Source organism: Vanellus vanellus (genome assembly GCF_965231255.1).
Source record: "Vanellus vanellus genome assembly, chromosome: 6".
NCBI lineage: Eukaryota > Metazoa > Chordata > Aves > Charadriiformes > Charadriidae > Vanellus > Vanellus vanellus.
The window spans coordinates 46,778,199-46,801,656 of NC_138911.1; the positions used below are offsets into that span (position 1 = coordinate 46,778,199).

The 23,458-nt window shown below is 44.8% G+C and overlaps 1 protein-coding gene across 1 annotated transcript in view; it reads right to left on the reverse strand.

Moving 5' to 3' along the window:
- Positions 1-18,862, reverse strand: part of ANGEL1 (angel homolog 1) — a gene marked incomplete at both ends in the record, with an annotated part of 96,116 nt that extends 77,254 nt beyond the window's left edge. The window contains 10 exons of the mRNA XM_082484780.1: positions 9,918-10,082; positions 10,945-11,108; positions 11,545-11,614; positions 12,383-12,493; positions 13,381-13,507; positions 14,203-14,636; positions 15,057-15,126; positions 15,736-15,962; positions 16,487-17,086; positions 18,799-18,862. Coding sequence (XP_082340906.1) covers positions 9,918-10,082; positions 10,945-11,108; positions 11,545-11,614; positions 12,383-12,493; positions 13,381-13,507; positions 14,203-14,636; positions 15,057-15,126; positions 15,736-15,962; positions 16,487-17,086; positions 18,799-18,862 — 2,032 coding nt within the window. The remainder of the gene's footprint in view (positions 1-9,917; positions 10,083-10,944; positions 11,109-11,544; positions 11,615-12,382; positions 12,494-13,380; positions 13,508-14,202; positions 14,637-15,056; positions 15,127-15,735; positions 15,963-16,486; positions 17,087-18,798) is intronic.
- Between the last annotated feature and the right edge of the window lie 4,596 nt (positions 18,863-23,458).

A 23,458-nucleotide genomic window follows, 5' to 3' on the forward strand; every position in this document is an offset into this window, starting at 1 on the left:
ATGCAAACTATGGTCTTAGCTGTAAAGGTACCACAGTTACTTATAAATAATATGGGTCACTTGGAAGCCACAAACTGCCTTTGCATAACGTTTTCTGAAAGTGGACTGAAAGCTCAGGTGCCACTGTGAATCACATGATAAATCCAAGCAGCAGTCAGCAAGGGAGCCTGAATGTCAGGTTTTATTAAAGTTGATGAAATAAAAAAAAAAGAAAAAAAAAAAAGAAAAAACCCACTTAGATAAAACTAGGATGCATGATGCGTGTTGACCATGACTTTGGTTAGTGAATTCAGAGTAAATGGAAAGCTCTTGAGAATAATTAGTAGCTTCATACAGAGCACATTAAATAGCTGGACAGACTTGAGCCTTTATAGATGGAAAGGAGGGGAAGCATGTTTGGGGAAGGAAGACTTCAAAACAGATGGGGCAAGCGAGGGGTCAGCTGCAAGCTAATGGTGCTTTCTTGAGTGCAGGGCAAAAGGGATGCTCAGCAGCGTTAGATCACCAGGGCAGAATGGCTTAAAACAAAATGCTTTGTTTGAGATGGTAATTAAGCGCTTTCCTGCAGGATGTAACTGAGGCCAATACCTTAGAAAACCAAAGGAAGTGGATGTTTAAGGAATGAATGACAGGTAGAGTTCAAGGTCTCTTAATCCGCGGATGTAGCCAGACAAGAATATCCTCTTTCAAGATTTAGTTGCACAATTATGTACATTAGGAGGCATTTAATTCTTATGTATCTAATGTTGATGACTTCTCAAGATGGACACAGGAGCAGACGCGAGCCCTCTAGTCAGGTTACTATTTCAAGCCTTCTGCTATGTTTCTCTGTGTGGTAGAATTCCTGCCCCTTACTGTTTCTGTATCTCCAGTTTAGCAGATGGTGCAAGAAATTGGAAAATGACCAAACAATTCTCCCCTTCTTGTGTTTGCTCCCCCCATCGTTGTAACAAGATGAATCACTTCAATACAAAGCTTAGCTTCCTTGCTAACAAACAAGACAGCATCTCCCTGTAAGACAGAGGATTAGTGCAACCCAGTTTTATGCTGTAAGAAACCTGAGGGTACAATGAAAGATGAACTTTTGACTTCCACTTCTTTCCTCCCTCACCCACCTGCTCTGGCTTCTGGACTGTCTGCCTTTAACCGTAAGGAAAAAAAGGCTGGAGATGAGTCTTTTTCACTTCTGCAGTCTTTAGAGCTACAGAAAAGGAATGAAAAGAAGCAACTAGACTGTAACTCATACTCCTTAGTGCCTGCAGAAGAAAAAACGTGGATCTTGAGGAGTCCTATTAATTATTTAATGTTAAATATTAATATGATTGCTTATGTAGCTCTGGGGTGTAAATTTCGCTGTTCAGTAGGTCTCTTCTGATGTCTGTTCTGCAGTACAAGTCCTGCTGAACTCTGTGAAAGGGAACTGCGTCCATACACGAGAAATGGACAGACACTGCCTATGTTGTATGTGAAGTCTAGGTGAGCTTTGAAAGACTTGAACAAATGCTAACCTAATACTAGCAAAACTATTTTAAATGTAATGCAAAACTTGAAATAAGCGTTCCTCTTTATACTTTTATGTAGACAAGTCCCTTGATATCTGACCAACTGCAGTTTTTTAAATGGATGAATGGATTAGAGAGCAAAACTTTCTGCTACAGTGTCACTCTCATATAAACTTAATATACTAAAGAGTGGGGTTAGGTGTCCATCAGTCTGTGACACACTAGCCTTTTTTTTAACTCTGATATAAGCTAAATGAGTCTTTAGGAAATTAAGGTATGTTAGCAAGTGTTTTAGCTGGGAGTGGAGTGCTTTTTTTCAGTTGACTGTTTTCTCTGTGTGCCACTGTATGGGTCAGTACATAGTATGCTTGGATCCACCAGAATAAATTACTCCAGAACTGTGTTTGAAATATAGTTTCTGTTCATGCAGTAGCTGTATTGCTGTTATCAGATCTATTTAACATGAAGAAATTTTTTTAAAGTATTTCAGGTGAAAGCCTTAATCAGGTGCCTGCCCCTTAAGACAGGCTCACATGTAGTGTTGTATAGACTGAAACATGGCTGTCCTTAAAATTGTGGAGTTTAAGAAACCATAATGAACAGAAGAATGCTCCTGTTGCCAAAGGGCAAGGGTCTGGATCAGATGGGCTTGACCTTGCTCCAGTGGCTCTGGCTAATCACTTAAGATGGTTGCTTTAGCCACTTGCTCCTTCTAAGTATTACAAGGCACTAGATATAAGCAGAAGGTGCCCTGTGTCCCATGCGTACTGTGTGCGCAAGTCTGGCTGAAGTAACACCGCATATTCCAGTGGTCTTGCACTGTTGTCCTGTCAATATTAAGACCTGCATTATGGATTCATAACTCAATCTAAGAAAGTAAGTGCTATTCTGGCTTGGCGTTTGCTCTGGCAGAGTAAGGTGGAGATGTTCCCTCTACAGCCAAGCCGAACTCCTTAGGGAATTTAATATTTTTGTCTGTTTTCTGAGCAGGTGTTTACTTGTATCACAACCACTCTCCTTCAATGGTGCCCTGGCCCTGTCTGGTCAAGAGCAACTCAACTTAGGCCCAGAAAGCTACTGAATCCCCCTCTGCAGAGCAGAGTTTCCCTCCATGTCAGGGCTGAGATGGTGCTAGTGGGACCAGAGTGGTCCCCTTCCGTGCACATCAGTATTCTACTCTAGCACTGATAGGGTGCTCCAAAACTATTTACATCTTAATCATTGGTACAGCTCAGAACTAAGAAATGGAAGGTTTCTTTCTTTAAGAAGAATCTCATGTGTGTCTTTTTGTAATTAATCAGTGTGGTTCTGTGTTCTTATGTAGCCAACACAGAACTTGTATTTAGATTTAGTTCTTACTGCACTTCCCATGGCCCTCATGTTGATACTTCTTCCTGCTTCCTTTGACACTTAGACAATAAAATTCCTTCTGTACTGCTCTCAGCTTGTGCAGAGAAAACACGATGTCTGTACTGTCTTTCTTTCCAATTTAAACTCTCCCATTGTTAGTCAGCTGGGAAGTCAAAGGCACAGCCTTGAGTGATGGTATTGGACAGATTATGTATAAACGCACTGTACTTGCAACACTATGGACACAGAAGAACCCTCATTCTCCTTCAATCATCTGAACAGGTCAGTATGTCTATACACACAGAGGCAGCTGCCAGAGAGCAAGAAGTACACATGTGGCTGTGTAGCAAAGGCTAAAACTCATCTTTTCTTCTTCAACTGCCATCAGTCAGGCTGGATTGAAAAAAAAAAAGTCAGTGGATGCTGCAACAGAAATTCCGGTCTTGAAACACTACTGTAAGGGTTAACATGAGCCTCTGCTTGCACTGCTTTTCAACTTATCATCCAGTCTCCCTTCCTGGCCTGAAAAGCAATTCTGCTTAAGGTCTGTAGTTTACTGGCCTTCCAGACTAATGACCTCACCAGGCCTTCCCAAGACAAATGCTGGGTTAATAAAAGACAGTCAGCTGCAAGATTCAGTGTATTTCCCCAGCAAGGGGGATTCAACTTTATTCAGGCTATCATCTTTCAGGCATAACATACCCCTTCTCTCTAGGGAAATGAGTAATAGCTGGGATCAGGTCCAGGATGTAGGCAAGCCTAGAGGGTGTCAAGGAAAGGAAGAAACATCCCCTAACCTGTTACTCCAAAGAGAATGGCACATGCAACAGTCTCCCTCTTAGCTAAGTTAATTATATGAACAACTTCTGCCCTAAGGGGAAGTAATTACACAGCAGCCAGTAGGTGGTATGGAGAGACAAAAGAAGAAAGTAGCCACTTCATAAGCCTGCATGGCCTGCGCTCAAGCCCAGGAGCTGACAATAGACTTCAGCAGCAGTAGAAGACTTCTTGCTCCCCTAGTAAATTCTTAACGATTAATAATATTAGCAAAAAAGACTAAAGTGCTGTGACTCTATAAACCTTTACTTCAGATGCTTGCTTGAAAATACCCTCTGCCCCATGTCTTACAGATTTTGCTAAAAACCAGGTAACTCCCCAAACCCCTGTAGATGTATAGATCAGGGTGACTGCTGGACAATCGAGTGAGAAAGGCTTAACAGTGACTTGGCCGCATCCGAGATGATTAGAAATAAGACCTTCTTCTCCCTCTTAGATCGAGCTTTCCCCCCAGCTACTGACAGTTCCTGCAGTTCTAGGTTTTTCGGTCTGTTAGAGATTATGCTACTTGGACCTTACCGAAAAACCTTTGCTGTGGAAAGGATTCACAGCTCAGCAAAGCAGTAATTAAAAAAAAAAAAATTAAGAAAAAGAAACCCAGTCAGCTACCACACTGAGAAGCCCAAGACTGCAAAACTAAAGGCTCTCGTGACTAAAGGGGTATAGAAATCTATTCATGAGACTGAGCCTTAAGAGCACCATTCATGCTGGATTCACTACAGGATTATGGAAGGCAAAGACATAGGATGTGTTGTGGATAGCAGGCCATTACAGATTTCAGTTAACTCAGCTGAGTTGGATTTCCAGGTTTATATTTTTATTTTGGCAAAGAATGACCGCCATCCTATCTCCAGCCTCACTTTGGGGGAGGAAGGGAGGAGAGGAATAGCTTTAAAATAACTACTGCATTCATCCACTCCCAGTTCAGGAGCAGCTCCTGAAAGTGGCCAGTAACTGAATAAACCTAAGACTGCTGTAGAAGACTTTCCATCCAGAAAGAAAAGATTAAAAACCTAAGAAACATTGCTAAGGCTTGAAGTCAAGGTGGGTTGTTTTATTTTTTGTGTATAAAAGCAAAGATTGGATGGAACAAATGCATCTTTTGTTGTAGCACATGCCAGCATCTAGTCCAGTCCTTCTCCCATTTGCCACCTCAGCACCTGTGTTTGTCTAACCAAAGTTAGGAAAAAATTTCCAACTCTACTATAGAGCATTCCTATTTGCTTAGAACACAAGAATGTGCAGTCTAGATTTGAAATAAAATAAATAAATTTAAAAATAAATAAAAGGAAAAAGAGCTTCAAGACTGGAATGACATTTTCAGTGGAAGCTGAAGGATAACTTGCCTTGACAGGAGAAGCCAAACTTGCACAGCTGACAAAAGGAAGGAGCTTGAGGCATGCCAGCTGTTAAATCAGTTTTCTTCGTTATCATTATAGCAGGTGAGTTCTCTATATAAACTCAGTAGCATACTTCGAAACACAATGCAGTACATTCAATGGCAGGGATCACGCAGCTGGCGCATTTCAGTGTCACAGCACTATGGAAAGCGCTACAGCCCAGGCAGCTACAGTCTGGCAAGGAGCAGGTCATAGCCAGCGATTCAATCAGCTTGCACAACAGGAAGCTTACTGAAAGGAGATGGTATCCCACTAAGGCTTGTGTGTTCCTCCTTTAGTAGAGCCACAGAAGGCTTCATCTGCATTTGGATGAACCATGGATATGTCTGCAAATTCCTAACAGTACACCCAATAAACAGTTCATTAGTGAGGTGGGGGCAGTGGGAGAAATTGCACTGTAGCAACACCCTGCTTTGCAGACTGTTTGCCAACACCACTCTGAAATATCAAGAGAAACAGGACATACCTTGATCTGCTCTTAAGAGAGATTCTCTCCGAGATGCTGAATTGTTCTTAGAGCCTTTAAGAGACTCCTCAGAGAAGAGAAACTAAGGTCAGGTATATTTCAGAGTTCGCCTGTGCTTCACAAAGCAGGTGGCATACAGGAGACTAATGATAAATCTTAAACTTTTTTGTTGTTTTATATAACAAGAGTTATTCCTATCTATGTGTTGGTTTCAGAGCTCCTATCCCTCCCATTTAACTCTTCAGGGATGAGGGAACCCACTATCTTATGGCTTGACACTATTTAAATGTTGAGTTTATAATAAGACTTAGCCCTAAAGAATTCCACCCATAGCTTTTAACTGAAGAAATACAGCTGCAGAAAAAAAATAAACATCGGTAACTCAGAAAGATAACTGGATATGGCAGTCGTGGGAAAACAGCTGCTGGAGAGATACTTCGTAAGGAAAAGGCATGGAGAAAGAATACCTCAAGCAGCAGCCAAGTTTAATTTATTGAGAAAAGGAAAGAAACTAAAGCAATTATATTGTTTACCACTCCTCCCATCCCATGTAATTGGGAAACTGATTATAAAGGGCATCCTGCTGAAGTGTCGAACTTAAGACTCTGAGAAAGTGAGGGAAGTCCAACTTCTATCTAAATAGCATAACTAAATACAGCCTAGCAGCTGTGGCGCAATCTAAGCTGTTGCATAGCAAAGATACTTCGTCAAACATGTTTGCCTCTACAGCTGCATGCTCCCGCAGCTTAGCAAACTGATAACAGGGTACGTATACACACTGCCAGTGGTCTCTGGCATCCCTTCCACTAAGTACCAGACTCGCTGAGTTCTACATCACTACTAAGATAATGCAGATGATCCTACCTCTATGATACCTTCCCTTTCTGAATATAGCAGATATTCCTGTTGTTCCACTTTTGTAACCATTTACAGACCCCTCTGTAATTCATCAGTAAGCTGTGCTATGACAACTAGTCATGCATTTAGGTCAGGAAACAGTGTTCAGAGCTACATCTGGAATCTTAGTTCTGCTTCCCACCACGAGTTGCTCATTAGCACAGCCTCTTATTAGATCACTGTTTATTCTTAAAGCATCAGAGAATGCATTATTTTCTCCCTACAACTCCATACTAGTTGCTATTTTAGTGGTAGGAATGCTTTCTACCCACCCCACATCCAAACTTCTATAGTTCCCCACAGCCAGAGGCATTCACAGGTCAGATCCATTTGATGTTAACACCAAATTGCTCTAGAACAGAGGTGGTTTTTTTCTTTCCTGAAACAGGTGAACTCTATAGGGGTCTATACCAGACCTTCAGGGATGGTGGTCAAAATAACCACAGCGATCAGCTCTTCAGCTCTGCCTTTGTCTGTCTGTATGCAGTCACAAGCAATGGTCCTGCATTTCTGTGATAGTTTCACCTATGAATGCCCAAGGAAGCACGTGTGAGACAGGGCTTTCTGAGCTACAGGTCCCTCTGGGAGCTTTCTAACCTTCAGAAAGAAGAATCAGAGGACTTGCAGGCATTGTTCTGGGGTTTCTCAGCACATGATTCCATATCCAGCATTCAACAACTTAACCATTCCAAGTTCATACCATACTATTTCTCGAAAGAGAAAGCATTAGTTTGACCTGTGGAACAATAGATTTTCCAACAAAATATAGCTGGAACCTTAAAAGCTCCCCGAGAGATGCCTTCATGCAAGTTACCCAAAAAGAAAAGTCAAGGCTCTGGTTTAAATAAAATGGAAGAAGCACTTGTGATGTTGAAGCACAGCTCCTACGCCTATTACATCACAGGATGGGCAAGGTGTTTTGGCCAGTGCAGGGGTAATCAGTTCATCTGATGGTGTACTGAGCACACCTTATAGCTCTCAACAGGTGGGGTAGGAGGGCTGCTTTCACACAAACACACACACCCCTCATCAACTGACCATCAGACCTAGCCAGCAATTACAACTGAAGCAGACAGTCAAAGCTGCAAGTGCCAACAGTATGTGTCACAGTGGTTTTGTTTTGCTTTTGGCTGGTTGTTTTTAAACTTTTAGTGTCTTCCAAGTTTCCTATTACAATATTACCAGCTGGTGGGAGTGATCTGCAACCAGGCTGCTTTCTGGCAACCTCTTTTCAAGCCTGTCAGAAAATACAGCTCTCGGTTCACCGATTTCCCTTTCCTCCCCTCCCTTTACAAATACAACCAATTACAAAATCAGAATAAGAGTACTTGCAGAAATTAGTGCAACTGGGAGAAATATACAGCTCTGCATCCCTCCCCATGTACAAACACCAGTGCCACGCCAGAACCATCACCTGTGAAACTAAGGACAAACAAAAGCACAAACTTATTCACCCCCAGATTGCTGTTCACTTATATAGACTCCTACATGTTATCCCAACTGGGGTAGCAAAAGCCAGCCACACATCACCAGGCAAATACCACACCATCGGGCAGGGGAAAGAAGGGAGTATGCAGTCCTTACACAACCATATGGGCACAGAACACAGTCGTCCCCCCCCCCTTGTTTTTGTAGAGTTTACAGAAGTGAGCTGTAAAAGATCAGCGGTACTTGCTTTCTGTGGGAGGAGAGGAAGTGTTCCTGAATGCAAAACATTTTGCACGACAAGCCCGATGGCAAATAAACCACCTCTGGGATTTGAGGATGTGCTGGGAAAAAACAACTTGGCCCACTTCTCTCTCTTCTACCCTCATTACTACTACCTTGTGTAGCTAATTTGTCCTCTCTTCTTTAGCATACCAGCCAGCAAAGCCTTGTTGAGCAAGTCCACAGAGGGTTCAGCTGCCAGGAGCACAAGGTGCTGCAGTTACTTTTTGGTTTTTTTCTTAGATTAGAAAAATTTTATTTTTTAATACAGAAAGTAACATTTAAAATACGAAAGTCCCCCAATACAACCCAGGAAGACAGAACAATATTTCAAGTCTCCTCGTACCTTCCCACAAACACCTGAGGTGGGACCAGATTTCCCTGCCTCATTTGTGAACAGAAGACTGGTAATGTTTCTGCCAATATTGCTCTCATCTCTCATGTAAAAATTGACCATCAAATGTCAGGCTGAACTGGGGAATCTGCCCTAGGAACAGGTACAGTTCTACTGTTTCTGTACTGGCGAAGCACTGCTGACAAAAGTACACTGATAGAACACTAAAGGTACACAGGGATCCAAGTGATTTACAATCTGGCTCCAAGTTACACAGCCTTCCCCTCCATCCCAACACCTGTGAAACAACAGGAGTTAGTCCTACAGGTTCTACCTACCTAAACATGGCTGGCTCCAGAAGGTGGCAGTGGCATGAACTTCAGTGTGGTGCAGGAAGATGCTCCAGCTTGGCTATCTGATCCCTGGCAGGCTGAATGGAATAGGGGAGGCACAGAGAAAGAGTAGGGCAAGTGACAAGTATCAGCTCTTCCATCTGATGGCTCTGCTGCCTCTCACATGCCTTCCATTTTCATATCTCTTTTGGGACCTCCCAAGAGCTATAGCCTCTTGGGGTTGTCATGCTTTACAGGACATTTTTTTCCACCTGCTATTCACTAGGAGGATCGTAAATATTTTTCCGACAAGTGCCAAGCTAGATATCATTCTGAGACTGCTAGAAAGGAAAGGAGCCTTCCCCAAGGCCTCTAGACTTTTGCTGCAGTTCTGGAGCTCCTGCCGGTGGCTGTGTCTACCCCTGACTCTGTTCCTGGCAATCCCATTCCCTGGTCCATTAGTCACAGCAGGCAGCTTCTTGTAGAAACTGTTCAACTACATAAACCCTCCCGCCAGCAAGGCAGCTCTTACATATTATTAAGTAAAAGCCATTTCCAAGTACTTAGCAGAGCCACCACTCTCAAAGGCAACAAAACAACCAGTCCTGGAAGGACCATACGTCATTAAATATCACTGAAAAATTAAAAGAATCATTGTTTTGGTGTGAAAGAATATTGGTGTATACATCCCCCACTGCTTGGTAGCGATTAACTAACCAGAAGTAGGCAGTGTTGCCCCTCTCTTTCCCAGCTCCTTGAAGATCTAACACAGGGACAAATAAACATGGGAGCTAGGTTGGTTCCTGCAGCACTAAAACATCTGCTAAAGAAAGCAGTGGAACAAGAAACCCTTTAAAAGATGGTAATACCTGAATACAACTGGACACCCACTGGGAACACAAATCAGGTTTGCAGAGACCACAAAATACCAATGCAAAAAGCACTCCAACTCTCCCATCCCTGGCTTTTTAAGGGTGTGAGGGGAGAAAGGGACTTCGAGGGCTTGACAAGGAAAAGCAGGTTGCGCAATCCAGAGCCCCAACTGCTGTATTCAGAAACACTTTTCTTTAGGGAAAGGATTCCAACACTAACCCTCTCTGAGGCTGGAGATATCCAAGCCAAAGCTAGCCAGCAGGCAGAGATGATCAGATGAACAAAAATGATTTGGTAAGCCATTTGCCAGCAACAGGACATCTTCAGAGAGAAGGGAAAGGCGGCCAAGCAGCTTTAGGGCTCCATCCCGGTACAGCCTGCGACCTGACAAAGAAAACGGAAATAAACATCAGCCAGAGACCAGTGCTGTAGACCAACCCCATACACTCACAGAGGGATGCTTGTCAATGCTTTCCTATTCTTTCCCTGATGAACGAAGACAGCCTGCACAAACACTGCATGCACCTTTGAGCCTAGATGTGAAAGCAAAGAGCATCCAGTAATACCGCTGTTCAGCAGCTTCATATACTTGCAGGCACAAGAATCAAGTATATACTAAATTCACCAGGCAGTTGCTTACATAGGAAGTTCCTTTCATGGTACTAAGTCCTAGCAATAGCTTCAGATTCTCCCCTGAGGAGGAATTCATCTCTTCACTCCCAACCTCCTCCCAAAAGTTGATTCTGACATGATCCAAATCAGCTCAGAGACAGTTCCTGGATGCATTTACATGCAGTCTTTCATCAACATAACTCCTGTTTCAGGTAGCAGAGAGGTGGTGCCATTGTAAGGTAACCAGAATCACCACCTGCTAAGGCTAGTGTGTGGTCTCAGTCAGATCAGAAGTCCAAGCCTTGAACTTAGGACCCAGCACTGCCTATTATCAGGAGCACAAGTAAGATGCCTACACAAAAGAACAGAATCCATTCCGTTTGTAGCTCCCTCAAAAGTCTACATGAACCTAAGCTAAGCAGCTCCAGTTTTTCCACAGCAAAGATAAACAGTGCCTTCTCATGTTATCTGAGCAAATTTTGCTTGCAATTTGTGCATCATTTCAGTCAAAGTCACACCCAGCAGATCCACCACAGCTTAACAAAATGCACTGCTCAACACTGAGCTGCGTTCTGGCATGCCTCACAGCCCTCTCCCAACATCACAGGGATAAGCCCCACACTGCCACACTCACCCCCCCTCTTCCCATTCTCCACAGGCTCTGCCGAGTAGAAGATATAATCCACAGTGGCTCCAAGCCCCATGGGCATAGTTGTGACCTCCGGGCGTCCCCTCTGTGGCAGGAAGTGGCTGTAGACAGAGGTGAGGTTGAGGCCATGCTGGATAACACCTGAAGACCTGCACATGAACAGCCACTGTTTACCAAGAAAGGAAAGAGGATGATGCAGTGTTCACTACTACAGTCACAGCTGAAGTTGAATGTTTCCTTGCTGATGCAACTGTCCAAACTATTTCTACTTTCTGAAACATAAAAGACAGTCTTTCAGAATTATTCACTCCACTTACGCCAAAAACAAAGCAGACTATGAACTTTCTTTGTCTCCAACACCCAGTCTTGTCTATGCCCTTCATTCCTGACCTCACCAACACAACGCTGACAGAACAGTGCCCAGCTGCTGGGACAACCCTGGGTGGATCTGGCTCTTCCAGATAGCCCTCCTTACTCTTGTCCACCCTCACATTTATTTCAGTCCTTACTTCAGCCAGATTTTCAGTGCTTAGGAAAATGAGACCGGGCTTGAAGAGTGGGGCCACTGACGGTGCACCAAATTACCTTGGGACGAATGGCTGGGGATCAGGGTCTTTCACCATGGCAGCAGGCTTTGGCCAGTGTGCAGGTCGGTCTGCAAAGGAGCAAAGAGATTCCAGACAGACCAACATAGATCCTGGAACAGGTTGCTCATCCCAAGCCTGAGACTCTTCTCCTGACACCAAACAAATCTTTTTGCCCAAGAAGAGCAGATAACTTCCAGTCACAAGGACCTTAAAGAAAAATATTCAAAGGAAACCTCAGCTCTAAGACTAACAGGAATGTCCTGAGAGCAGATCACTGCAAACAACTGAGAAGTCATATTCTGTCCTGCTAAGGACATGGCCTTAAAGCATTTAGTCTTATCAAAGCTCTGGGTACTTCTCTCAAAGAAAGTTAATTTGCGTCAGCCTACAGCTTACTTAAAGGGTGTCTAGAAAGGCAGAACAGAAATGGAGAGAGCAGAACCAGCCATGCGACAAGGCCCAGAGTTGAGGCAGTCGTCTACTGTGTACTGGCATCCAGAGACATCTACATTGCAGCCATTGTGACATTACAGTCTTCAAGTTTGTTCTCCCCAACCCAAAAATCTTGAGGCAGAAAAAAATAAATATATACATATTTCACTTTATAAGAAATGCCTCCAAAAGAGCCTGAATCTCAGCGCATCTCAAGGAACAGTCAGTGTGTATGAGGGTGGTAAGACTGTACTCCTCCAAGCTCTCATGGAATCCATTAGTAATCACACAGCCACAGAAGGCATCCTTCTCCCTTCCCCTTTTCTCACCAGGCATTACCTCCACCTCACGTTTTCATCAAAATCGAGCTAGGAGTCACAAGCTGAAAAATCTCCCATTAATACCTGGTTTAGCATCTGTCACACCTTCCAAGAGGACCAGCTGCGGTGGTCGTTCACAGGCAACATCACAAAAATGAAACTGGAGCAGGAAGTCCCGGCTGTACTTAAGTCTGCCTGCAGAGAAAAAGACAAGTTAAAAGATGAAAATAACTGCAGCAAAGTCACATCTACAGGGAACATTTGCATGCTCTTTAGACCTCTTATAGACCTCTTTAGTTGGAGAGAGGTTTTTGTGCCCAAGCACTCTGATACCATGAGAATATGAATCGCTTAACCTAAACGTAGAACAGAACACATGCGTAAATGTAGAAGAACAGAGCACAGTTGCTGCTGTCCCTCTAGCTAATGCAACGGTCATGATCAGCACCTTGATGAAGCAAATTAAGAATGTCCCCTCTGAGACACCACAAGTTCAAGGTACTTTTAAGCAGATCAGCTAGTGTGCAACTCAAGGAAATGTTTGCCAAAAAAGAAAAAACAATTCTGGAGATCAGGTTGAATACAAGTTCTACATTCAAGATTCCAACAAAAGCTATTTAATGTGTGCTCCTTTTTTTTTTTTTTCCAGTCCTCTCTAAGGATAGTAGAGAACAGTCATGATTGTAAGCGGGCTCCTAGGAATGATTTGCTAACAGTGGTGTGCAAACACTGCCCAAAACCATTCCCTCAAACACCTGCAGCGGAAAGATGTGGCAGTTGAGCATGGTTTACAACTGCACAAAACCAGAAGTCTAGGAATATGAAAGCGATACACAGAGCAATGGTTCCTGGTAGGGGAACATTCAGCTTCTGACTAGAGAAAGAAAATGGCAGAAATTGGGCTACAGCAACAAACTCCAGAAAAATTAAATTTCATTCATATACCAAGGAGATGGATAGAAGAGGAGAATCTTTGCTGAGTGCCTCATGCAACACATGTCCAAGATACTCAAAGCAACAGCAACGCCCACAAACTGTCCATCCTCAGCAAACTCATGTCTTCCATGCACACTGGAGCTCACCTAGTTTCTTTGGCTGGCACAGGGTGACATATTGGCAGTTGTCTGTTACACCCAGAGAGCTTGGCCACAGTGGGGCCAGCAGTTTCCGTGAATACGACTGTTGGGAAAAGTCTTCCTGACCAGACACCTGCAAGGAGGCCAGAAACAGGAGAGGAAACATCAGCAGCACAGAGCAGAACTTTTGCAAGCTATAGACAATGTACGCACATACATTTGCCAGGAGCAAAACAGGACAATGCCCTCATAGAAAGGCATGAACTAAGCGATTCAAGAATACGGTGCAGATATAATGAACCTTCAGCTGTGGGGGAGAGATACAATTAGCTAAAAGTCACCTGGCAAGATATTTTGCAGGCATCTATTACTGAACTGATGATTTAGCTTGAAAGCCAATGATGTATTTCATCATGGATACACAGTGAAAGGTAACCACAAGAGACTCTAGCACAGGTGCCCATTTCAAACTGTTATCAGATCAAACATCCACATAAAATTTCAGTAAGTCTTGGTGGAGTTGTACTACCCTACACTTCCAGTCACCCAGGCACAAAAATCCCATAGCAAGGGAGAACCAGGACTTGAACTTAAGTTGTCTATTATCACTGGTTTGCCTCAAGAGAAACCAAAAGAGCAGTGGTGGAAACAGCACGCAAAAGCCTGTCCACTTCCTTCCTCAGCAGTGCTGGAGGCATTGGGGAAGACTGCTGAATAACTGAATTCAATATTCAGACTATTTCCTCATAAGAAAAAGAATGCAGCCATGCATTTCTCTAGCAGCATGCGACAAAGAGATAGCCAATCCCAGTTCTGACTGGCACCTACCTTCCAGGCTGGCATCCCATGATAGGAAAGTTCACCATTCCGAATGAATTTATAGAGTGGAGAATCAGGTACAGAGTTCAGGTCTCCACACAAGATGACAGGATAGTAGCTGCCTTCAGTAGTTTTTGCAATCTTGTCGATTTCTGCTAGGAGCAAGGCCATCTGGGCCAGTTTGATATCTCCCCGCCGGGGATTGAACAACACATGAGTGTTGGCCACACACAAAGGACTGACTGCCTTCAGATCAAGGCCCTCTGGGAGCAGAGGCTGTAGCAGCATCACCAAGCCCACATTATCCCGATTGAGGATGTCCAGGCCAGGCCGGAAGTATTCTATGGGGCTGAGGGTAATCAGCTGGAACCTGCTGCGCTTATAGCACACCGCACAGCCATCTGTCTTCATCCCTGTTCTCCGTTTATAGAAGCATGCAAAGCCTGAAAAGAAACCATCCCCTATTAAAAGGTTTATCCAGTCACTACCTCAGGCTTCCCCCATCAGCTGGGGATTTCAGCAAGTCTGTGTAGCAGAGGAGGTTCCTACTAGATTTGGGTACATCATTACACCCAATTCTGTTCCAGTAATCACAGTTTATCGTTTATTTAGAGGGTATTTTCTCCCTCTCTGTCCTTATAGGACTCTCTCAGTTTTGTTACTCTGATCTGTCAACTTTGAGAAAGATAAATTACAAAAGAAAGGGTAAAGGTTTAAGCAGACAGTTCAGAAGTAGGGCCAGCAGCCACCCGCCAAAGAGGAAGAGCTCTCTCAAGACCGAGTGCTTTGAAGATATTAAGCAGGAAGCACTGCTTGCCCACTCCCATGAACTGGAGGTACAGACACACAAAAGCAGGACATACCCATCTCCTTGAAGGCCGGTTCCAGCTGCTCCCAGTAATGGTTCTCTTGCACCTCCTGGAGACATAGAACCTGGAAGGAAGGCAGATACCTCACTCGCTCCACCAGTATTTGCTAGTTACCTTGTTTGGGGAAGGAAGAGACCAGAAAAGTGCACTCGCATACCAACCCTGCAACCAGAAAGGTCGTCACTGCAACTCTGTCCTGTATTTTCCAGATAGAGAGCAATAACTTTCTGGGTCACATTAGCTTATCATTCATTGTTATGGTGACCAGGCAGAAGATCCTTCATCACACAAAGATGACTCAAGGAACAGAGAAAGTCATTAAGTCCTCTTCTATGCAGGCTTCCCTTCCTGTGCTGCCTTATAAACCTGGTCCCTTCCTTCCCAAACACACATTATCTCTTCTTCCTCTACTACTACTGTTTAAAGAAGTTAAGCCCTGCTATTAAAGTATGACTAGTTTCTACAGTAACACAATCACAGCAAGACAAACAACAAAAAAATATACGTATGCACAAAGGCTCAAACAGTCTCAGAGGAATCAGTGTTCAGTTACCAAGCAGGTAGTATCTTCCTACGACTTCCCCCGCTGTCTTTTTTTTTTTAATGCTGTTAGGTGAAACAAGGAATTCAAATTCTGGTAACACTGATGTGAGAAGGGGTCAGTCATACTCACATCAGGATCCCAGTGCTGGATCTCCTGCAAAAGGTTTGGAAGGCGGTAGTTCCAGTTCAGGATGTCTGGATGACAGTGTAGATACAGATCAAGGCCCTGCTCCACCAGGTCCTGGGCAAGGATGTTGTAAGACATGACTCGAAATTCAAAGAGAGGAGTGTTTTTTGAGACCTGCTCTAGCACACAGGGCTGGACAGAAAGATCCTCCCAGTCTCTCCATAAAATCTCTATATGCAAGAAACAAAAAGCCAAGTTACAGCCATGCTGGGTACTCTGCAGATACTTTTGTTCCCCTTTGACCCAGAAAACAGCCATTTTCATTCTCTAAGCTAGGGGGTTCTAGCCTCTGAGCAAACCCTCACCCACTCTGGTTTTCAGGTGCTCTTTTTGGATGTCTTTGGATAGTTGTCAATGGGGATGGCATAACATAAGACCAGAGTCAAGCATACCGAATCACTCGACCAGCTTGTGGGTGCTTTTTACATTATAAAGCCAGCACTTGGGAACAGTTTCTGGAAAATGAACATACGTTGATGTTCAGACAGATGCCTAATAGCACAGAGACTACTAGCTGTGACCAGCCCTCCCTCAGCAAAACTCACTTTATAGTTTTCAATGACAGAGACTGTCAATTCTGCACGGACAGATACAATCAATGACTGACAGCAAGACCAGACACAATAACCTGATCACATTCACTACAAATGGAAATTCCAACCCGAATATTAGATTCTGAGCTGTTACTACTGACCATGGTAGGGTACCTCTGTCGGGAGAGGACAAAATTGTACCGTATCCTGAATGGGCCAGGTTGGGGGGTCCGTTGGCACTGTCTTTGCATCACATGCTAAACTCCAGGCCAGCACAGCTGGGTCTTCATTCTGCACTTCTACACCGATAGCGGCACAGCGAGCTATCTGGTGATCCGTCTGCGGCACCACAGCTGCCCAAGGGGCACTGCCTGCTACAGCCACTGTTTCCTCTGCTGGTAATTTTGCAAGTTCAGTCACTGCATGATCTTGTGGTTCTGAAGAAGCCAAGGCGTGTAGCTCTGTGAGCTGCTGACCGGCACACCAGGTGACTTCTGGAGCCGAATTCAGGTCACTGAGGCTAGTCATCAATAGCTCTGAACCTTCTAACCAGTCACTAGTGAGCGTAACTGATACTTTCCCCACTGCTGGAACGCTCTCACTGGCTGGCAAATTCCCTGCTCCTTCTTCCAGCCACTGCTGGAGAAGGGCTTCTTGCTCTTCTGGGACCGACCTTCCTCTGGTTGCAGCAAAGACGCCTTCTATCTGGGTGGACGTGCTCTTCGCCAGAAGCACATTCTTTCGACAGGTAAAGAAAGCATCTGCCATTTAAAAACAAAGAAAACCAACATAAGACAGATGAAAATCCTTTCTCACTCACTCTTTTCTTTCCCCTATGCATTTGCTGTAACTCTGTGCAATACAACCATTCAGTATAGCAACGCAACAAACGACTTCTCTGAATAAAAACAGTTACAGTCTGAAAAACTTACCCTACCTCTTCCTGAACACTAGGTCACTGTCCAATTCTAGTTGTGTCAGTCAAAGTCACTGAAACTGTACAGGATGGCAAAGGCTTTACTAACTCTAGGGAATGCAATTCTAACTTATGCAGCCAGTCAGCCAAGCTAAAAGGCCTTGTGGAAACTATCAGCTCTCAGCAACACATGTAAAGGCACAGTCTAGAAGTTAGCTGATGGGGCACGTGGGCTAAGAAGCCAAGCTCTTGTAGATGACCACTCAGAGCAAGTTTCTTTCCAGAGATTGAGTAAGAAAGTAGTCCTCAGCTAAGAGGATCAAACATATCAGAACAACGAAACAGAAAAATTATTCTGTTATTAAGAGATGAAAAATAAAGACAGAGAGGGACCAACGTGCAGTTAAAAGCCTTATGAAAAAGTATACGCACAAAAAGTCCTGGTAAGAATTACAGATCACCTAATGACTGACATCTGTGGTAAAAAATTAAAAACCCCCTGCTGTTGATGTAACACTTGAATATACTAATATTGGTGGGGTAAAGTAGAAAAAGACAGGAACTCTTTTCACTGGTATCTACGTAAAAGATGATGGCATTTACATTTTGCTATGAATTCTGCACAGACACTAGTCCCTACTGTTCACTAGCAATTTCTGTTGCCTACAAATCACTTTTTCTCTGCTGTATCCCTGTGACGGTCAGTCAGCAACATCCGTGTATGCTTTTATCGTATCTTTTGTATCAAAGTTTTCTGTATGTGTCAAAAATAGAGCTTTAAGAACCATACTCCTATTTTTGTAATTAAGTTCATGAACATCGGAAACACCAATGCACCAAGGTAATATTATCGCACACCACTAGCCAGGCACAGCTGTTACAAGAGCCTGTTAGTACAGGGTAGGAGCTGAATTTGAGAGGAGTCAGCTAGCTGCTCGCTATCACACTGTGTGCCAGCGGCTCCTATAGGCCTGGGGACAGGTTCAGGCAGGATGGTGGCTTTACATCTGCATAGTCACCGGGGACTGTGAAGTAGCAGCAGGATCTAGGAAACTAAGTGAAATATTGATGCTCGCAAAGCAAGAGTCCATCCATGAGTCACTCGCAGCTCCTTGGGGAGTCACAGGCCTCAGAGCAGCCCATCTCCAAAGATCTTCCCAAACCTGCAGCGCAGGTCCGGGGCAGGAGGCTCGGGCCTCTAAGCACAATGCAATGTGCCACTGCAGCACAACAATCGGCAACTGCTTCCCCCAAAAACCCGGGCCTCGCTCTGCCCCGGGGGTGAGCAGCCCCGGCCCGGCACAAGTGCCCACGCCACCTCGGCAGCAGCCCCGGGCCCCGGCCTGCCCGCCCCTCCTCCTGCCCAGGGCGGGGGACTCGGGGAGCTGCGGGGCAGCCGGCACGCCGCTGGCTCCCAGCCACCGAGGCCCCTCCGGCCGCAACCCCTCAGGCGGGGGGAGGCGAGGGGCACCCGCACCCCTGCCCTCCGGGTCCGGGCCCCCGCCGCCTCCGGCCTCCCCGGCCCCCGCCGCCGCCGCCCGCCCGGGGCCGGGTTACCTCGGAGGGCCCGGAGGAGCCGCGCCGCCGGCAGCAGCACGTAGCAGAGCACGGTGCCGATCATACCGCCCGGCGCGGCCCGGCCTCCACCGCCCGCGGCCCGGCCCCGGCGAGGCGAGGCGACGCGCCGCGCCGGCCCCGCCTCAGCAACGACCTTACGGCGCGGCCTCGGCTTGAGCCCCGGTGCCGCGCAGGCACTCACCGCGCTAGGCCGCCGCGCCACAGAGGCTGGAGACCGGCTCGGGCCTGGCCCTCCCCCTGCGCTGCTGCTGGGCCGCCCGCCCCCGGGAGGCCGCGGCCGGAGCGTGGGGCGGTGCCCCGCACCCGGCCAGGCCCTGCGGCGGCCCCCGGCAGCACTGGGGGGGTAAGGAGTTGTGACCCTAAGCAAGGTGACGGCGGCTTTCTGGCCCTGCCACCCTGACATTTGTATTTTCAAACAAAAGTTTTCACACACACACACCCATCCCTGTTCTCTGGAAAGTCAAACAGAAAGGAAAATTTCCAGGATTCCCCCCCCTCTGGAAAGCTGCCAAGCAAATAAAGTCCCATTTGCTCCACATGAGTTAATAATTACAGAGGCTTTGCAAGCACAGTTGATGATAGTCAAAGTTTGGCGGAGAATGGCTTGCACGTGGGCAAACACCATGGGGGGGTGTGTGGGGGTGTGTGTGTGTGTGAAATCTCCCTTGGTGTGCTGCCCACTGCCCAGCACAGCTCTGCCACATCGTGGCCTCTCACCCCATGGGCCCTCAGCACACTGTGGCCTTCACAAGTTGAGACCCCACACATGTGGCAACCAGACAGTTTCATATGAGAAGTCATCATTGAAGTCCACGTTTTTACTGTTTTGCTTTGTTCCACATTCAAATGTGTACAACATCTAAAGGCAAACAGATAAAACTGAGCACTGCTGTGGCTTTTTACACCAAATACACACTTCTAATGTGTGGTCTCGGTAGCCTTCTTTCAAACTCTCTTTAAGATGGGCACTTGCAATGAACTCAGGTCTCGTGTCCTCCCTGCCTTCTGCTCTGACAAGTGCTGCCAAACTGCTCTCTTGATGGTGACCAGCTGCGGTCTCCTGGGTTATACTTAGACAAAACACTTTTTGAGGGACAATCTGCCTCTTACCCTACCTGTGTATGGTGATTAGCACAGTGGGTGTCCACAGCTAGAATCTAAGCTGATGTTATAATGTATATAAATAATAATCCCACCAGTCTCATTTTCAAATCCCCAGTTATAAAACATAATGGACCATAGACACAGTGACTTGTCTCAAATCCCACAGATGTCTCTGGCAAAGCACAAAACTGGACTGTGGTCTCTGGTCTCCTGCTGCAGCAAGCAAACCTCTGGAACCGTCACTGGTTTCCAGTCAGAAAATGAAGGGCGTTCTCCAGAGGAAGGATCTGCTGATAACTAGGGTATTTAAAAGAAGGCTGTTCTTTAAAAGAAAAGATCCAAGAAAGTATCTTCAGACCCAACCCACATCAGGATAATCAGACTGAAATCAGAGAAGGATGTTAGCCTGTGCCACAAAGAAGCAAGTATCCAGACAGCCACAGTTGTTTGGCCTACACTAGAAAAAATATTTACAAACTTTGGCAACAAAATCAAAGCTGACAATGGTCATCTGCTTCAGGGTCAAACCTTCCACTGTTTTTTTCAGCATTTTGTTCCATATCCAAATATAACCCTACCACGGCCTCTAATGACTGGACTACTTGAGCGGTTTATGTAGAACCTAGGGGAATAAAACCGCTAAAAATACCCTATCCTGGAGGAAATGGACTTCTTGCTCTCTGTATCACCCATATTACACTGTGTAGGCTATATAAATTTCAAAATCTGCACGAAAGATTACATTCACTGAGCATTGCCCATAATGGAAAGATTTCTAAGTGTATGTCTTACTTCTGTTCAACCTTTATGAGAAAGCCTCTTCTGTTACAGTTTTGGTTTTAGCCCCTTAGGAAAGGTCACAAAGTCCTTGGTATAAATTATGTAAAATAATAAGCACTGAACCAATTTTGGCACCAACAGGAGTTGGTGGGATGAACGAGTATTTGATTCAAGGCCCCATTAAGTGCCGACATGTTTACAAGCCACACTTTATTACCAAACCTACCAGGAATTTGGCAGTAGGGAAGTCTGAATCTGTTCAAGACTAGTAAGGCAAATACACTCCTTTTATCCTCTTCTCCTGTAAGACTGTAACTGCCGCAGTCTGGCTTTCTCATATGGAATTGTACAAACTGGAATATGAACTCAAAGGAGCGGAGAACTCTTAGCAGCAGCAGCCTGGCACGACTCTCTGATACGTCTGGGGGGGGGGTTCACAGCCAAAACCGCAGCTGTTCTCTTCTCAGTTATTGGGAGCTGATGGGATTCCAGAGCGAGGGGGTTTCCAGCACTGAATGTCACCCCTCGGAATCAGAATGTGCAGGCCGGGTCACAGAAGGGTAGCGGTAGCAGGATGCGGAATCAGGGTGGCCACAGGCTCTGCAGGGCTTTCTCGTGACACCCGGCCAGCTCCTGCAAGGGGGAAATGGGATTCTCCTGTTCACAAGCAGTATAAATCAGGAACACAGATCTTACAAGTGGCACCATTCCTCCGGGAGATTTTTTGATTGTAGCCAAGCAGCTGTGCTTTTTGCATGTAGGTGTGAGGAACTTACCGGGTCTAGAAGGTGGCTGTGAATTCTTCATTTACAGAACAGAAAAAGCAAATGAATCTGCCAGACGCTGGTGGTGACACGAAGAACGAGTCTGAGAAGGGCGCAGGTGTGCCGTTTGGTGAGTAGCAAACTCACTTCAGAATAGTCAGAAATCACCAAAGGAAAATCTCCAGCACTCAACAGGGACTGAGGTTGCTACAGGCTGATCACCAGGTGGGAAGGTTTCCCTTCCCCAGGCCAGGCAGCAACGAGGAGAAACGGGGTGCCAGTGCCCTGAGACGGGAGCTGCCATCCAGGAGCAGCTAGGAAAAAGTAAACTGCATCAGAAGAGGGTTTGCCAGTACCAGCTTCCAGGAAACTCCACCCAGCTGCCCTTAACTCCTACAGGAGATGTTGGAGCTCAGCACCTTGTGAGACCAGATCCTGTTTGAGCCCTCCATCATCCAGAAGGACAGGCAGGGTGTGAGGGGCAGAAGAGTTTTCTGAACTTGCTGCTGTCAGGCTGTGCTGGTACACAGCAGAGTCTGGCACTGGGTCTGCTCGCAGCATTTTTGGCCTGACTTCCTAGCTTAGCATAACGGTTCCTCTCAAAGTTCAAAGTCTCCTTTGGCCTGTCACTTAGTCATTACAAATTAATTTCTTATTTTCCTTCATAATGCAATTACTGTAAGGTAGTCAGGTATGCGGGACAACTTCTGCCTTTGGTTCCTGTTTTTCTATTTTCTATTTAAATAGAGTATAATACAATTTATGAAGTGTTACATCATAATTTTCCCTAATGGTTGCTCTAATAGGTGAGATTCTTTATCTGATATTTTCCATTGTTTCAAAATGACATTTGTCTAAATATCCTTTCTCGTTTTTCTGTAAAGGTAGCTCTGGGTATTTTTCTGATTCAGCAATAATAATTTATTGCCTATTTGGGATTAGTCCCTTTTAGATAGCTTTTCTGCAAACAAGGTTTCTGTTCTTGGCTATGAACTCTTGAAACTTTCACTCCTTAAGTGGGATCTGACAAAATTGATTATCTGCTATCAAGCCCAAACAATTATATTAAAATTAGTATTTCTCTTGGGGTTTTGACAGTATTAACTCAAAAAGTATTATCACTAGGAAATACCCCATCAGTTAATAGTTGATTGCCATTTTCTCTTACATATCGGATTAAATAATAGTGGGTAAAATGCTGTCTGAATTTGACTGACAGTAGCAGCAAGGAAAATGGTATAATTGTTAATCCTACCCTATTCCAGAGGCAAAATGTTGTCAAAATGTCTGTTTGGTTTGCTTTTTTCTTGGTCTAAATTATTTATATTGGGATGGAGAAAAAATATCTATATTTTATTTATTTATTTCTACAAATATCTAACATATTTATTTACAATTTTTCTAATAGCTTTTTGATATCCACAGTGGCATGACTTAAAATAGGAGATAAAGATTTGATACCCTTGACTAGATGACCAAGCTAAGGCACACACAGTTTTCTCCAAATCACAATAAACCTAATTTCTCATTTTTTCAATAAATGACATTTAGGATATTAATTCCTAAATACTTTGCTCAGAAACACAATCACATGCCTCATAGCTGTTTCTTCATAGATTCGTTCAACACTTCATACTCCCAAGTTAGTATGATAGCTTGACACATCACTGAATTAACTGATTCCTTACAGAATGTAAAAAAATGCTTATATTTGAGCATTTACATTAGTATCATTTTGTCTGCATACTGCAAAATGCTATGTTCCATTTTATGAGTTGCCTCAGTTGAGCTGTTACTCTGATGTATTTCATATGCCAGATGTTCAGAAAGAAGTGAGGACAACCTTCCTTTCACAGCTGAAATTCCTTAGTATATATCAATTAGATTTTATCCTGGCAGAGAAGAACAATTTGTTAAAATCTTCATCTGAGCTTTATGTCCATCACTAGTGATTCTAAGAGAGATCACTTCATTAGTTTAGCAGCACGAAC